We start from the raw sequence: 18,520 nt of genomic DNA, 5'->3' as shown, positions 1-18,520 counted from the left end.
AGCAGATAACGAACCAGAAATCTGGGGGCAGCTCAATTAAGCCGCCGCCAACGGCAAAGTCCCGCCCCGGAAGACTCCAACCTGCTTTTGATGATGTTACATTTTAGTAATGTTTTCCCTCCCTCTGTTATTTAATTATATTTATATTTGCAGATATTACTTGATTAATAACTTGTGATCTTATTATAAGTTTCACAAGGCACCAGCAGAGAGAACCACTGAAAAGTAAAAATGACAATATATTACATCATTAACATTAGCATTGTAATCTTTCCTTCTACGTTTCTCCTCCCCCTCATCTCATCTGTTTTGAATATTTTTTCTGGGTTAAATATGATACTTTTCTCATAGAGACTTGTTTTCTTGTTACTCATAACATGTCACCACACGCTGACAGGGCTATATTACTATTAATTATAATTAGAACACCAGCTCCACCTTTACTGATAAGGTGGGTTGACAGTCTCTGAAATAAAGTGGAATACTTCCTGTCATAACATTCTTTGGGTTCAAGAAAGATTTTGGAACTTTGAAATGTGGCGTCCCTTTCACCTATAGATGAACTTGGGAGGTGTTTTTTTTTTTTTTGGTTTATCTGTCTGCTATTGACAGGATAGTGACAAGGTATTGAGTGGAATGAAAGTACTTGTGCTGTCTGTTTGGCTGCTGTACTGAAGAGTCATTTAAAGGTTTATTGCTGAATCAACATATTTTGAATTGGACATTTTGCTTTCAGATCACATTGTTAAGAGATTTGGGAAACTCCTACAATTTTAATTTGCTTTTCATGCCCCATTCTGAAATGTAGAATTAAATCTTTAGTTATGGACATTGATTTCTGGAGCAGTAGACTAGATTCACAGACTTCTGGAAGTAAAGTAGATCAATAGGTCATTAGAGATGAATTATGGTTTTTAAATTCCTTCAAATTATGTTCTGAAAAGTACATCCTTGAAAAGCAGAACTGGGTTTATGATTTATGCTAAATCATAAGGTAATATGCTTTATTTTGTCTTGATATGTTGAGTAAACCTAATCATTATGATTACAAACTATGGCTTATGGCTTAATTTGTACAAACACAATCAATTGGAGCTTATTGAACTTACCATGACTAAATTAATCATTAACACTAGGAGTAAACTCAAAGTAAGTATAACAAAATATTTATGAAACGTCAGCCTGAATTAGACCCTGACACACCACCACTTTTTAGAGAACATATACCAGGAAACCTGTGGAAAAGTTCCCTAAACTATAAACTGGACACGGAGCTATCAAAATATTGAAATAAATCTCTCTGAATCCAATGCAGTTGCCAGTTTAGCATATTCTAGAAGATCAGAGATGAACTGGTCTAAACGGAGCATATAATTAAGAATATAGTAGTAACAGAGACCAGCCTTACTCCAGATATAAAGATGATGGCTGCTTCTCCTTTGCTAGCTCTTTTTAAGATCAGTCAGAGACCAAACATTTCAATTTGCAAGAAAAACTGTAAATAACAGAAGGTGAAGAGGAAAAAGCAAGTTCAATATTAATTAAATCATTTCGGTATGTTTTGACAGCAACTTTCTTTTCTTTTCAAGTGCTCATATGTGAATATGTCCAGCAGCTACAAAGCCGCTTTGCAGAAATAGTTCTCATTATTATATTTTAGAATTGGTAAAATAAGACTTTTACTACTTTTATGGTGACCTTCCTTTCAAGAAGTGCTAGAAGTAAAATAAAAAAGGCTTCTTGGAATTAAAATGAAAAGCCTGAAAAAATATTTGACAGCCTTTAGAAATAAATACAATTACCTAACTCCTTTGGAAAGAAAGATAAGAGCTGACTAGCTTTTGCTCATGTCCAGTTCTACCCTAAACTTCTCTGAAGTAAAAAAACCCCACCCCAACATCCAATCCTAGTGGTGTTTATCTTTTATATTTCTATAAGTAGCCCTTGACTTACAATTGGAATTTCCATTGTATTCATGAGCATCATAATTCAATACATCCACATGACTGACTCAATTTTTTTTCCTGGTGGTCATTAAGTGAATGCAGCAGTCATTAAATGAATGAAATGTTCCTTAAACAAAATTCCGGTTATATGACCATGGGATGCTGCAATTATCATAAATTGATTTATTAAATTTTCATGCTGCCATCTCCCCTATAATTGACTCTATAGGCCAGTTGCCAAATGCACAATATACATTTGTGTGACTGCATGGGAAAGGCCATTGGACCTTCAAATCTTGGGCGTATCTTTTTGGGGGTCTTCATACCTTCAAATGGTCAGTAAAGGACAGTTGTAAGTCAAGGACTACCTCCAATTTGAAGGTCTTTTTATTTTCCGTTCTTCTAATGACATTCACCTACTGTAGGTTTTTAAATTCTACAGCAGTGGTTCCCAAACTTGGCAACTTTAAGACTTGTGGACTCTGCTGGCTGGAGAATTCTGGGAGTTGAAGTCCACAAGTCTTAAAGTTGCCAAGTTTGGGAACCACTGTTCTACAGTAACCATGAACTTGGTACAGACTTAGATTGACACAGACTTACATTGCAATTGGAAGAAACATCAAATGTCGGATAAGAATTATCAGACCATTCAGATGCATCCATGTTTCCTGATTGCCGATGTTGAGCTTCATATTCCTTAAGCTGAAATGAAAATAAAACAAAGAGCAATCTCTCAATTTTCTCACTTGCTAAAAGTATATTTATTTCTTTTAATATTTTTATAAGCAAATAATTATTAGAGAAATTAAAGCTGTTAGTACCAGTGCAAAGCAATTGTGAAAATATGTTTGTTCTTTAGATTTGTATTTATTTAATTATTGATATTGATTATTAATTAATTACAAAAGAAAAAAGAGCAAAACATAAAAATAATATTGCCAAAAAGGAAAAACATACAAGTGCTCTATAAAAAAACGGAAAAATACAAGAAAAGACATATGATGTATCATTACAACAATAGTTACAATTTTATATACTTGTCTAATGCAAATATTATTCAAGTATGTATATATTTTTAACCTACTGTACAATGGAATCTTTGTTGTTTAGACTATTTTGAAAAAATGATAATTTTGGACAAATAACAAAACAAATCCAAACACACACACACAAACACCGTGCGCACGCACCTACACACAAACCAATTTTGAAACTTGATCCTCAAAGGAGAATTAATTTTATATGAATAGGAATTGTAGTTATATACCATATTATTGCCCAGTGAAAATAGTCTTGTCTAAAATTTCATCCATTGTGATGATAATATATATAGAATAGAATAAATGTTTCCAGGGTTTGGTTTTTTTTTTACATTAAGACCTTTACCTTAGAAATGTTTTCATTCAGGAATCTGTTCCTGCTTGAAAAGGACAGTAATTTCCATCTGATCCACAAAACCAGCTATTTAGAAACTCTCTGTATTTGTTTGATTCTCATAATTATGGATGCTAGGCACAAGATTCTGTGATTCACTGATGTAATCAGGCCTATATTTTGTCCCTAGCATATATAATGTATTTGCATTATATACCCTTGCAAGAGCTTCCTCAATAGTAATCATCTTCTCCTTGACCATCATCATTAACTGGATCCGCTCCTCGTCACTCATTGTGATTTCACTTGCTACATAACCAACATCTTCCCCTGGAGATAAATAGGAAAGATGAAAGAATAAATAGTATTTCAATACAAAAGAAATATGAGTCAAGCACAATAAGGCATGATTTTCCCAGTGAATTTGCCATGTTTAATCGTGCTACTTAATTCCCCACTTATTCACATTTCAATATTTTTATTTAAGTTTTGAAAACTGCAATGATCTTAACATTTCAGAATGAGAATGACACTGGAGATAGGAAATTGCTATTTTTAACTCCTCTGTATGGAATGCTTCATTTGATGTGTATATGATTTGCAACAAATCGGGAAAATAATGATGTTTATGTGACATTCAGAGAATTGTTGAGGCTATTATGTTAATGTCATGTTATGACATCACTTTGCTCATTATGCAATTTTGCTTTAATCATAAAACGCATAATATGAGACAATAGAACAAATACAGTGCTGAATCTGAATATGGAAACTATGCAAATTGTCTGGGTTGCTTGACATTATGACAATTTTATCAACTTTACAACGCTAATAGGTTTAGCATCTTAGATTCTAACATGTAGTGATTAACATCTTGTATGAAAGATGTAAATTTTGTAAAATTGGAACTATTTAATCCATAGCTGCTAAACCAAAGCATGTTTTAATAAAATTGATCAAGGGTTACCCAATTTATATTTTTGAAGCCAGCCATATGGAAGAGAGGATGGACTACTTTATTTTATCATAAAATTGTATGTTTCCTAAAAGTGCAAATATGTTTTTATCTATGAGATACAGACAAAGTCACCTAAGATGCCATTGGTTCATTAAAATAATAAAATCAATACAGAATTATCAAAGCTAAAGCCACTCACTATAAACTGAGATGATGAACAAAAAATAACAAAATATTATGATGTGACAACAAAAACATTGGTTTTTCATATTTGATTGCAACTATATAAATCAAGACTTGCTTTTTAAAGTCATAATGCATATTTTGTCAGTTGTCCTGATTCTACCCTGGGGAGGTCTATATGACAGTATCTGCATAATGGAAGTAGAAGAAAGGTTGCAGGAACTGGGTATGTCTAGTTTAATAAAAAAGACTTGGGGAGACACAAAGAAGAGGGAGTCAAGCTATTCTCCAAAGCACCTGAAGGCAGAACAAGAAGCAATGGGTGGAAACTAATCAAGGAGAGAAGCAACTTAGAACTAAGGAGAAATTTCCTGACAGTTACAACAATTAATCAATGGAACAACTTGCCTCCAGAAGTTGTGAATGCTCCAACACTGCAAGTTTTTAAGATGTTGGATAACCATTTGTCTGAAGTAGTGTATGGTTTCCTGCCTAAGCAGGGGGTTGGACTAGGAGACCTCCAAGGTCCTTTCCAACTCTATTATTCTATTCTATTCTATTCTATTCTATTCTAACCATGAATTTTGTGAGGTTGACCTAAGTTCAGATACTCCCTGATTAAGCTGACCCTTCCAATGGGAGGGTGCTAAAGAATTTTTTCTTCCTCAAGAGACCCAGCTTGTGAATAGTAGCATAGTGACATTAAAAAAGAGCTCTATCTCATGATAATTTAGCATATAATTGTTCTATGGGATTAAAAAAACACCTGAAGTTTTGCTCAGGGTTAATAAGTGACAGTACAGTGCATAACCCAGTTTTCTAATACTTTGGAACTCACTGAACACAGAGCATTATAAAATAATTATGATCATCCTTGCTAAAGATTAAAGCTGAGTACATAAATTCTGCTTAAGGGCCCAATAGCTATATAAACCTTTCCCAATTTAATAATGAAAAAAAAAGAACTTCATTAAATTTTTTACCTTTTGAAGACTGTCTCATTAGTCCCTTCTGATTCTTTCGGAGGTTTTGCCAGAAGTATTTATTCTTCTTTTTCCAATCTACTTTACCTAACATATATAATTTAAAAGATTTTAAAGAAGAAAAGAAAACCACTATCATCATTCAGTTCCAAAAACAATATCAGTTTTAAATGAGCAGTCATAAATATTTATTATATTTGAATAAGGAAAGCTATTAAAATATTTTTAATAAACAAATAACATATAGAGTTTCTTTTTAATGAAGCTATATCTCTGCAGTCATTTTTGCAAATGGTTTTGAACCATAAATTAAAATTTAGATTAAAAGTCTACAATATATTCTGCTTTCTGTTTACTATTTTGAAATTTAATTTACAAACTTTCTGTTTTTCTTTATTAAAGCAAATACAGTGTTAAAAGGAAACCCAAAGGCTGCAGAATATTTAGTTTCAAGTAGGGGAGATATTTGCTAAAAAAGAAAAGGAAAGAAAAGGAGGAAGGGGAAAGGGAAGGGAAGGAAAAAGCCAAGGGTATGGAAAAGAACAACTGGTATCCATGACTTAAGAAAAATCAGAATATGGTCAACAATTAAATAAAAACAATGTCGGATTCTTCTGGGTTTAGTACAACTCAACATAATTGATAATGCACATAAGGAAACACCTCAGGCAGTTCTTGTCTTATGTCCACAATTGAGCCCAAAATTTCTGTTGCTAAGAGAGACAATTGCTAAGTGAGTTGTGCCCTATTTTATGATCTTTCTTGCCACAGTTGTTAAGTTAGTAACACAGTTGTTAACTGAGTCTCTGCTTCTCCACTGACTTTGCTTGTCAGAAGGTCATAAAATATGATCACATGTCCCTGGGACTGTGCAACCATCGTAAATATGAACCAGTTGTGCTAAGCATCTGAATTGTGATCATGTGACCCTGGGGATGCTGCAACAGTTAAGTGAGAAAAATGGTCGTAAGTCCCTCTTTTCAGTGCCGTTGTAACTTTTAAAAGTTTAAAGCGGATTTTGGAGGCAAAAGTTATTTCAGAAACAAAAGTGTAAATAGAAGAACAAATGAATTTATTTTTTTGAGAATCATGCATTCACATACATTTGGTTACAGCTTTTTCAAAACAAAGCCCCTTCCACCCCCCACAAAGAGAAGAAGCATACTGACCAACTGCACTTTCTTCAGAACTTGACTTATGAAGAGAGAACCTAAAACACAAAAGAGAAAGAGACAGTACAAATTGCGGCAAACATCAGCTGCTCCAAGAAAGCTGGGTGGCTTATAATTAATTAATATTTGTGGAATAGATATCCCCTTCCCCTCTTCTTCTTCTATGAAGCCAGGAGGAAGAAGCAGCATCTCAGCTCCATGCTCATACAATGGCATGAGCTTAGCTCCACTGAGAATGCTTTGAAATGATCTTCTTGTGACCGATGCAGAAAAATATGTTATGGAGGACAAAAATGTTAAAGTTGTGAGGTCAAAAGGGGAAATGGACTGAGGGAAATCTTCTGCTCTTCCCCCTCCCTCCACTGTTTGCCACAAGAGACAGACAGAAATCTTCTTAGGAAAACACCATTGTACACATGTAGTTCCAATACACAAATCTTGTGGGACCATCTACATTTCCAGCTATCCACTGAGCAATGTGAGGAGTTACCTAAAAGATAATCAGATGGTTCCCCAGCTGAATCTTTTAGCTATCTGACAAAGTTCTTCTGTTTGTTTCTCTGTCTTCTGTACTTAATTTGCCTTTATTAAAGAGACAACAACCTTTCCCATATCATATTCTGATAGATACAGTATTTGATAGGTGATTAATAGTCCAGAAAGATGCCCTGCCATTATTTGGCTACCCATATTTAAATTGAAATTCATAAGCAAGCTTAATTTTCCCACAAGTAATGATCTGTTGTATAGAAAAAGCTATGTGCATAAATCAAACAGAAAACATTCCACATAGACTACAGGATCCTGTCTTCATTCCAAAGCAGCACTGTATTTGTTCTATTGTCTCATATTATGCGTTTTATGATTAAAGCAAACAGATTGGATGGCAATTGTCATATTTCTGGAAAACAAGATGGAAATTTCACCTCACATACACACAGAAGCTGTATTATACTTTGACCTATGGTTTTGAGTTTGCAAACCATCCTGGTATGCAATTTCTAAAATGAGCAGGGGAGGGCAGTGTGCAGTCTTTAATCACCTCTGTAAAGCTCCAAGAAGAAATTAAATTGTGCTTTGTTTTAGACCTGTCACAATCCCTGTCAATGATCCAAATGATTAGAGGCCAACTGTTTATAAGCATGAAAAACATAATCATCAATTTGTAGGGGACATCATGAAAGGGAAAACGATAGCAAGAAGTTAAATTCTGATTCAGTAAATTCATCCAAGCAGAGGCAGTAACTGCAGTGCCTGGACATGGCAAATCATCTTTCTTTAGCCTGATTAGAAATTTAATCAGCACCAGCAGCCAATTGACACACCAATTCCAGATCAGGGTGTGCACCAGGTGCATACTAGAAGAAGGCCATTGCTAGTTTCCTGACAGATGCAGTTTACACTCAGTTTGCAAAAAGAAAATTGATAGCTTGGTTAGATTCACAGTACCAGCAGCAAAGGATCTGATTTTTCAAAAGGACTCAAGAAATACAGAAGATTTTTCTTTCTCTCTCTCCCCCTCTCTCTTTTGAAGCATAGATCTAATAACAATTTCTAAACCACAAGCAGTGTTTCAGTCACGTTTGTACAGGAACCTAGAAGAATGCACTTAATCACTTAATATATTTATTAGAGCGACTAACAAAAAAAAAGATAAAAGCTTAGGAACAAAATGCTTTGGCTTCCAGCTTCTTCAGCTGCTTTAAAGCAAGATCCTTTTTATGAGCAGCTGAAGTGAATGGAAGCATTTGGCTTTTGAATTTGAATATGTGTATGAAGGATAGTGGTATGTGTGTATATGTGCATACACACACACACACACACACACTTCAAGAAAGATTTTATTTATTTATCTTATTTGTTTAGCCACCCATCTCATACAAAAATGACTCTGGGTAGTGTACAGCACTTAATTAAAGTGAAACAATAAATACATTAAACAACCAGAGTTAAAAACTATTAAAAAGGCACATAAAATAGGAGAGGATGATATCCTGGAACGCCCAATCATAGCCAGGTCTTGAAAGATTTGTGGGATGTTGAGAGTGATGGAGATAATCTTGTTTTGGGTAAGAGAAGATTCTACAAGGCAAGGTCTGTGGCAGAGAAGTCACATCTCTTGGGATGAAATGTGCACAGGACCTACAACATGTCTTCGCTGTTTGACCTGATGAGGCAAGGCAGATGTAATTGGGGAGAGGCAATCCCACAGATAACCTGACCCTAAGCTATTAAGAGTTTTGAAGGTCCAAACCAACTCCTTGAATTGGATCCAGAAGCAACAAAAAGATATTTTGAGAGTCTAGAAAGAGTGCAGAGAAGAGCAACAAAGATAGTTAGGGGACTTGAAGCTAAAACATATGAGGAACGGTTGCAGAAACTGGGTATGTCTAGTTTAATGAAAAGGACTAGGGGGACATGATAGCAATGTTCCAATATCTAAGGGGTTGCCACAAAGAATGGGAGTCCACCTATTCTCCAAAACATCTTAAGGCAGGACAAGAAGCAATAGATGGAAACTAATGAAGGACAAGAAGCAACGTAGAACTAATTACCTGACAGTTAGAACAATTAATCAGTAGAATGACTTGCCTCCAGAAGTTGTGAATGCTTCAACACTGGAAGTTTTAAAGAAGTGGTTGGACAATCATTTGTCAGAAATTGTATAGGGTTTCCTGCCTGAAGAGGGGGTTTGACTAGAAGACCTCCACGGTCCCTTCCAAATCTGCTATTCTGTTAAACTGCAGACTGGCAACAATGCAGTTTGCAAAGAAGATTAGCCCTTTCTTCATTTATTTATAAATATGTCTAAACACATTTGGAAAAGCTTGCCAGTTCTTGATATAGACTCTTTAGTAAAACAGAAAATGACATAAGATATAGAGAGGTATTTTTGTAGTCTTTGTAGTGTTTAATTTATCTGCAAGATTATCTCATGTCAATATGTCTCTGCCTTTGTTTTGCATTTTCATGTAAGTGTATCTATTGGAGTTTCTCCTCTTATTCTTGACAAGGAAACAGAGTTCAGTCACTCACAAATACTCTGCTTCTCTTTCTCTTAGAAGTGGTGTGTCTTTTTCAAACACATAAAAATCACAATGCCCAGCTTTTTGAGTTATGCAGGTATGACTATATAAACAACTGTAAAAATTGCATCATAGGCAAGAGAAAGATGCCAAATAGAAAACATACTCACAAAGAATAGTGTAAGACTATTTGCACAATTTATAAATGCAGCGATGTCTTACTATTATGAAAAGAATATGTGAACTATTCCCAATAATTATAATGTTTTGGTTGGCTTGTTTGTTTGTATTACTAAAAGTGAAAAAAAATATAATACATGTATCTCAAAATTTATTCATAAATACATTTCAAAGAATAGAGAGTTGTCCTTTTAAGAAATGGGGGGAAAAAGCCTGGAAAAGTTCACAGACAATCCCAAATCTTCTGGACTCAAAATCTTAATAAACCCTTTTTCTCCCTGTCTCAAGTATTCAAGTTATTTTTCCTTTCTGCCTTCCATTTCAACACATAGACTTCTGAAGGTGTTTTAACTTTAAAGAAAAGCAGGAGAGAAAGGGATTATTTCACAATGGAGTTATGCACAAAGTTCAAGGGTATAAAATTAGAAGTCCCCAAAGTCTTCAGAAAGCAACCTCACAAATGCTGCCAAATTATCATTTTACCATGAGAGAAAGCAGACAGAATCAAATACATGATGGAGGATAAGCATATTGATTGTATTAGATTAGGTCCAGGGAGAGACACAGTCATGAAAGCTGACTACGGTATGTAACTTTGAACCAGTCATCTCACAGGTTTGCTGTTGTGAGAGAAAATTGGAAGAGAAAATATTATTTGTCTCTATCACCTTGAGCTTCTGGAGAAAAAAAGCAAGATATAAATCTAATGAATAAAATAAATTATATTATATTTTACTTAATTATACATTAGATCTAATTTACTATCACCCATAAATTTAGTTTTAAATGTTTAGTTTTTCAAGGTTAGCCTCCAGGCATGCTAGCTGAAAGCCAAGGATGTCTCTCAACCTGAAATATGCAGCACACTCTACTATAAATTAAAGATGCCATATCTCTTTTCCACATTCTATATGAGCTTGAAAAAAACGATGCTGCCATTTTAAGAATTGCTTTAAATGAGTCAGTTCCTTAAAATACCTACAATATATATATATATTCAGATTCATTTGGAAGCACCTGCTTTAATGACTAGTGAAGAATTGCTCTCTTGAATTCCAGAGCAATTCTGAATCATCATAGAGAATATATAGTTCTATGACAATGTTCTAATTGGTGGACTACCAAAGAAATTATTCACAGCACTTTGACAATTATATTAGGAAATATTTGGTGTTAAGAGGACGGGAAAAAAGCAGACTTCAACTCTGCATCCTATAAAGTAAGGATCTTGTTTCTGAGCTGAGATGGGAACTTCAACTCCTTAAATGCATGAGAGAGAAAAAAATATGATCCCCAAGAATGGCCTTCTTGTTTGATTTGACAATTACACTGTTCTGTGTGGAACCTGCATCTTCTCCATGAATGTATATGGGACATAATTTGTGTTCTTCCATTCATAGCTCTGAAACTTGATGCAGTCACACTTGGCAGTAGTTCTGATGCTGTTATGTCTGAAAAGCAGTCAAATGCCATTACACCATAGCTTTGGCCCTTTGGCTTTGTTGTGCTCTTATATACAGCTTCATTAGCCAGCTTTCAAATGAAATGCCCTCCAAGGCACACAGTAAAAGGACTTCAGACAGTGGCTTGCCTCAGGAGAGGAAAAAAAAGGATAGTCAATAGAGATTTGTATGAAAGAAGATCTGTTTACTATCAAACTATATATATATATATATGTATGTATGTATGTATGTATGTATGTGTATGTATGTATGTATGTATGTATGTATGTATGTATGTGTGTGTATATATATATATATATATATATATATATATATATATATATATATATATATATATATATATATATATATATTTAAAGTCACAACCCCTGGTATGCCCAAATATGGGAGGAAGATCACACTTCCATTCTCTGTCCTTCGGCTCGTCACAAGAGACCATCCAGACAGAAACCCAATATTTTTTACTGTTGCCTTTTTGTTATATTTGTTATATTTGTGCTGATAAATAAATAAAGGGAGACTAGTATAGATCTATTTCAAGCTATTTAGCTCTCATCAGCTAGCCATAGGTTCAAATCCCAGTAAGGGTATGGCTAGCTGATGAGAGCTAAATAGCTTGAAATAGATCTATACTAGTCTCCCTTTATTTATTTATCAGCACAAATATAACATTATATATATATATATATATATATATATATATATATATATATATATATATATATATATATATAGTTAGTTAGTTAGTTAGTTAGTTAGTTAGTTAGTTATAGTTATAGTGTTATATAGTTATATAGTTATATAGTTATATAGTTATATAGTTATATAGTTAGATAGTTAGATAGTTAGATAGTTAGATAGTTAGATAGTTAGATAGTTATATAAGATAGTTAGATAGTTAGATAGTTAGATAGTTAGATAGTTATATAGTTATATAGTTATAATATATATATAACAAAGGCAACAGTAAAAATATTGGATTTCTGTCTGGATGGTCTCTTGTGACGAGCCGATGGACAGAGAATGGAAGCAGTGAACTTCCTCCCATATTTGGGCATACCAGGAGTTGTGACTTTATACATACATACATACATACATACATACATACGTAGGTCTTTGGTTATTCGGGTTTTCTCCCGCGTAAAATTGGAAGTGTCTTGGCGACGTTTCGACGAAGTCTCATTCGTCATCTTCAGGCTTCGTGCTTCCACCTTGCTCCTGGAAGCACGAAGCCTGAAGATGACGAATGAGACTTCGTCGAAACGTCGCCAAGACACTTCCAATTTTACGCGGGAGAAAACCCGAATAACCAAAGACCTACATACTAACACCCGCGAAAACCTCAGAAAACTATATATATATATATATATATATATATATATATATATATATATATATATATATATAGTATATATAGTATATATAGTATATATAGTATATATAGTATATATAGTATATATAGTATGTGTGTATGTATGTATATATATATATATACACACACACACACATACATACATATACATACATACATACATACATACACAAACTTATAGTAGGACATGAATACCATTGCTTAAAAATAAGCAAAACCTTTGACAATTGTATTCATGACAACTCTATTTATGCAGAAGAAAACACGTGTGTCTGGAGCAGTTGATTGTATATAGTTCATACAAAAATTATATATCAAGAATGAAGCCTTAAGGTGCCACAAATTCTTGTTTTTTTCCAACTGATAATATAGATCATGGGTGTCAAACTTGCAGTGTAACATTGCTGTCATTTGACATTTTCCAACCCTTTTCCCTTCGCGGAGCTGGGGTGGGCGTGGCCTACACGTGACACATCCAACCCGTGGGCCATCAGTTTGACACCCCTGATATAGACCCATCTCTAGAAATAGTATATCTATTCCAGTGGTGGGTTTCTAACCGGTTTACTACCGATTTTCTCATGCTTGCTTGCGCAACGCTTCTGTGCACATGCAGAAGTTTCTGCAAATGCACAGAAGCATCCGGGCAGGTAGCCAGAGCTGCTGCCACTGCGGCCACTACCAGTTCGCCTGAGTGACTGGGAGCGACCCATCTCTGATCTGTTCTATCAAATGCACATAAAATACAGAAAACTGCAATATATGAAAAAAAATTACCCAATAAAACAAGAATTACATAAAAGATTATCCAAATTAATTTTAAAATAAATGTATAATTATTTATAAATAACAAATGCAGACATAGTATAAAATATATCTGAAGAGAAACACACAGGTACCTACAGTAATTAAGAATTAATCATTAATTATATTCTGCATTCCCATCCCATTCACTGCTGGCAAGCCAATTGTAAACAATAGCGTGGTCTGTTTCAGTATCTTACATCTGGGGCCCCACAAACACCTCGGTACAAAAGCCCCTTGCTACCTTCCCTTGACAGCATTTTGTTTATCTCCCTTCATTATACAATGCCCAGTAACTAACCTACTGTGATGATACTCTTCTGTGTGAAGATAAGATAATTTACTCACAGATGAAAGACATTATGTGGAAAATGAGTCTTTAAGGTTCCTATAGAGATTTGCATGTCTCTACTAGCATCTATGTGAGAAAGATGGAAAAGAGAGAAGTCCCATTCAACTATCTTGTCATGTCTCCATAGCAATGGCTCTGGGGTCAACGTCTTCTCAGCAGTAACAAACCTGCCATTGATCTTGTTTTGCCTTATTTCTCCCGTTACAGGCAATACGGACATGGCAATGTTAACTGCACTACTTTACAGCAGGGTCCCACAGAAGTTAGACCAGAACTTCTGTGTGACTTGCAAACTATCAACAAGATTTTACATGTAGATGACTGGAGGAAGCACAGTAGTCATTAAAAAAACCTCCTAGATTCTGATATTCTAGACTCTACCCTCACAGAGTGTCTATTCTTTCACTACTCTCTGGTCATTGGTTAAAAGTTGTTATCTTCTGTTGGTTTTATTGCATCCAACATTTTTCCAAGAATAATATGGGATCTTGTTTAAATTCCATTCTACTCAAGCACTGGAAAAGTTCCTTTACTGAGGCAACAGGATGCAGAAACAGAATGGTAATTTCCTCCAAGAAAAAGGAACAATCTCATTCAAGCCAACATATGAAAAATGGGAAAGGAAATCACAAATCTTCAGCTCACAGTAAACGAACAGAAAAAGAATAATAAATTGTGGTTCAAAAAATGATAGCGCAGGATGGGCCAAAAGTGAGATAAAGGAAATATTGAAGACTGTAATATTAGAAAGAATCCACACAATTGCTTCCAAAACCAATGAAAAATAAAATTTCAATCTCTGATTGAACAAAAGACTGACAAAATCTCCATCTTTCATTCACCACATTATAGAATTACAAAAAAAATGAAAAAAATAAAAAATAAATGTAAGTTAAGAATAGCAATAGCAATAGCAGTTAGACTTATATACCGCTTCATAGGGCTTTCAGCCCTCTCTAAGTGGTTTACAGAGTCAGCATATCATCCCCACAATCTGGGTCCTCATTTTACCCACCTCGGAAGAATGGAAGGCTGAGTCAACCCTGAGCCGGTGAGATTTGAACCGCTGAACTGCTGATCTAGCAGTCAGCTGAAGTGGCCTGCAGTACTGCACTCTACCCACTGCGCCACCTCGGCTCTTTAAGAAGTCTTATTTAAAGCATAGAGCTGAAATTGATATGGCAAGATGCTATATGAAATGCAGATTATGATTTTTCATGTCCCAACATGAATGTCTGTATCATGTAGGACTATTAAGCAGCTATTACCCTGTGAGTTATTTTTCAAGAAAGAAAGGAAGGCATTGCCAGGAGATTAGGCATCTATCTTACCTCTGGTGTAAAAGATTAGACACTGCTTATTGTGGCACTTCCCTCTGCCTTAATGTATGTTGCTGGCCTATGTCTAAAGCAGAAGTACTGAACTACTAGGCCCATAAAAAAGACCACAAAATTTAGAATCACTGAAACCATAACTGCCATATGGCTAAGAAAACTACATGGACTCCGATTCTTGCTGGAGAGATGTTGTCTACAAACACTTGAACCATAGAAAGTTATAGTAACAACAGCAAAGCAACATATCTGGTATTATCTATCATGGGTTCCATGAACTGGATTACCTGCAAGAGAATAAAGGAAAATATCTCATAACAGACCAGGAGGCCAAGTCACTTTAAGAGCAAAAAAAGCTGCATGATTAGACATCCCATCTGCATGGGAATATACAACTAGGAGCCAGTTGTGTAAACAAAGGAATAAAATTATACCTTATAGGCAGTTGCATCTGGTGAGAGATGCCATTTATTTATAAAAACTTCTCAGGGCTAAATAAAAAAAAGTAAATGGATCCATCTATTATAAAATGAAGGAAGAAGTGATGGTAGGATATGATATACAGTATGTTGTAAAAGATGCAATCAGAAAATCTACAAACACAAATTACATCCCCTTGTAGAGCCAATAGATCGCAAGCCAGAGATGGTAGTATAAACATACAACTGTTCAGCCTCAGGACTAACAAACGATAGGTTGGAATTAAACAGGCTTATCTGACCAGTTTAAAAAAGACCTAATGCATGAAATATGGAACAAGCTCATTCATCAGGATAGTCCAAAGCTTTTTTTTTTCTACATTAACTCATATCTGCTAACTGCAGAAAATTATGGGCAGGAGAGAAGTTAGTGTCTTTGTGCCTTCTTCTCATCAGATACTAGTTGAACCCATGTCGGTGTGAGCCTCCAAAATTAAGGTTCTATGCATAAGACCTATTATAAAATACATAGAATTTCTTGTTACTACCAGGAATCTTTACGAACCTCTTCAACGTTATTTAGCTGTCCCTATTATATTTTCCAGTAGTTTCAGGAAAAGACTGGATTTCAGATTCTGTGTTGTACCGTGCTAACCTTCCATGCTAAGCTCTATCGTGTCTTGTTCAAACATTCTGCTTCAGGTGATGTTTTCCAGCATTTTCTTCATCTAATGCGACTGGTTTCATGAAATATGATATTGCTGAGTTTATTCTTGATCAAGATTACCTAAAAACCCAGAAGAAAGAAAGAGGGAAAACAACAACAGCAGCCACCTGGCTGTTCTTTTGTTTTAAACGGGAGGTGTTTTTTTTTTTTTTGCTTGCCTATTTCTTATTTTATGCTTTGGTCTTTGTTCCAACTCTGGACAAAACTTAAGCTATGACCCAATGACTTCCATGTCTTACAAGCAGCAGTTTGGAGAAAACATAGTAAATTGCAGGAAGACACTCTCTTCCTCTAGGAGAAAGGTATCACTCTGTTCCTGTCTCTATTGTTCCAAAATAATGCTTGGGAATCTCTTCCCAACTTTGCTTGAAGATCGGAGCGCTAATTGTTGTGGGTTGTTTTTTTTAAATATAAATGGAAACAGGAACCATCTCTTGGCTGTCCCCGATTTTTCTAACAGATCTCTTGTAAATCTAAAAGTATTCACACAAAAATAGTATCATGTGATAATCCCAACTACAAAAGCATAAAAGGTATATCTGCTGACAATTTCTTAGTGGAGGATGACAGGATTGTCAATGCATTAGACTCTTATTCCTGGATCCCTATCTTTTTAATATACCATAACTTGTAAATCCCATGGACTTCTACACACCTACTAATTTTAATGCTGATGAAAGCCAAGTCTCCTTATTTGTTATTATTATTACACCTCTCTGGAACTAGACAGATTATCCAAGATGGTATAGACCTCTTTTTTGCCATCTTTAAAACAACAACAATAATACACAATCAATGATAAATCTTTCAACCTACTTAAAATACTAAAAGCCTAGAAAAAAAGGGGAGGAAGATGTTGCTTAGAAGATGTGGTATGAAATTCACAGCACATCGCCATGCACAACAAACAGAATCAAGTTGTTACGACAAGCTCCACATTCTTCTGAAAAGAGGCCTTCATTTCTTTGAGAACAATTGCCAGGAAGAAATATTCCTTCAGCTGCTCAGAGGCACGTTGGTCTGGCTTGTCACATGTTACAAGGACTTTTTGGCTGCCTTTTCACTTCCCCTGTGAATGTTATTGTGGGAGTTTCCTGACCCACTTCTATCAAGGAAATTGTCTGCACACAACATGAAAAATTTGGCCAGAAAAAAAAAATCTAGCCTCCACCACCAGAACGCTTTATTTCTTTTCAGTCCTCACAATTCTTCTTTCACTCATCACTTTGTTGTGGAGTAAAATTTATGCTTAGTAAGAGTCTGTTGCTTTTGCTTTCTCTCTCTCTCTCTCTCTCTCTCTCTCTCTCTCTCTCTCTTTCTACCTTTCAAAACTACGTTAATTAAAAGGCCATTTTCATCTATAGTTTCCTTTCTTTCTTGATTTATATTTGCCATCTTCTGCTTTGCAGTTATCAACACAGTAGCTTTCCCATTTATAGATCAACTCGTGTTAAAATGCCAATTAATTTAGTGCCTTTGAGAACTGGCTGAAATAATTTTATATATATATATATATATATATATATATATATATATATATATGTGTGTGTGTGTGTGTGTGTGTGTGTGTGTGTGTGTGTGTGTGTGTGCGCGCGCGCTGATAAATAAATAAAGGGAGACTAGTATAGATCTATTTCAAGCTATTTAGCTCTCATCAGCTAGCCATACCCTTACTGGGATTTGAACCTGGGCTATATTACATACTAGGCAGACTTCTTAGCTATTAGGCCACAGGCTTTTATCCGTTATCAGCGAAGCCAGGGTGAAAGGTATATATTAGATTTTTTACAACCCCTGGTAAGCCCCAATTATGGGAGGAAGCTAACTCCTTCCATCATCTGTCAATCGGCTCGTCACAAGAGTCCATCACGACAGAAACCCAATATTAATATATTAATATTGGGTTTCTGTCGTGATGGACTCTTGTGACGAGCCGATTGACAGATGATGGAAGCAGTTAGCTTCCTCCCATAATTGGGGCTTACCAGGGGTTGTAAAAAATCATATATATATATATATATATATATATATATATATGTATGTATGTATGTATGTATGTATGTATGTATATATATATATATATATGTATGTATGTATGTATATAAAATACACATAAGCACATCAACAGAACACATAAACACATTAACAAAAATAACCACATAACTTAAAAACAACATAGGAACAATAAATTCCATCGTATATCATACAGCAGTTCCGAATCGGTTTC

The 18,520-nt window shown here is 35.0% G+C and overlaps 1 protein-coding gene across 1 annotated transcript in view; it reads right to left on the bottom strand.

The window, feature by feature from the left end:
• The window catches only part of SASH1 (SAM and SH3 domain containing 1), a 223,751-nt gene that overhangs the window by 74,268 nt on the left and 130,963 nt on the right, over positions 1 to 18,520 (bottom strand). Inside the window, 4 exon segments of the mRNA XM_032216012.1 lie at positions 2,547 to 2,648; positions 3,538 to 3,650; positions 5,445 to 5,531; positions 6,614 to 6,654. Coding sequence (XP_032071903.1) covers positions 2,547 to 2,648; positions 3,538 to 3,650; positions 5,445 to 5,531; positions 6,614 to 6,654 — 343 coding nt within the window.

The sequence above is a fragment of the Thamnophis elegans genome, chromosome 4 (genome assembly GCF_009769535.1).
Source record: "Thamnophis elegans isolate rThaEle1 chromosome 4, rThaEle1.pri, whole genome shotgun sequence".
Classification (NCBI taxonomy): Eukaryota; Metazoa; Chordata; class Lepidosauria; order Squamata; family Colubridae; genus Thamnophis; species Thamnophis elegans.
This window is presented reverse-complemented; position numbering and strand designations above follow the sequence as displayed.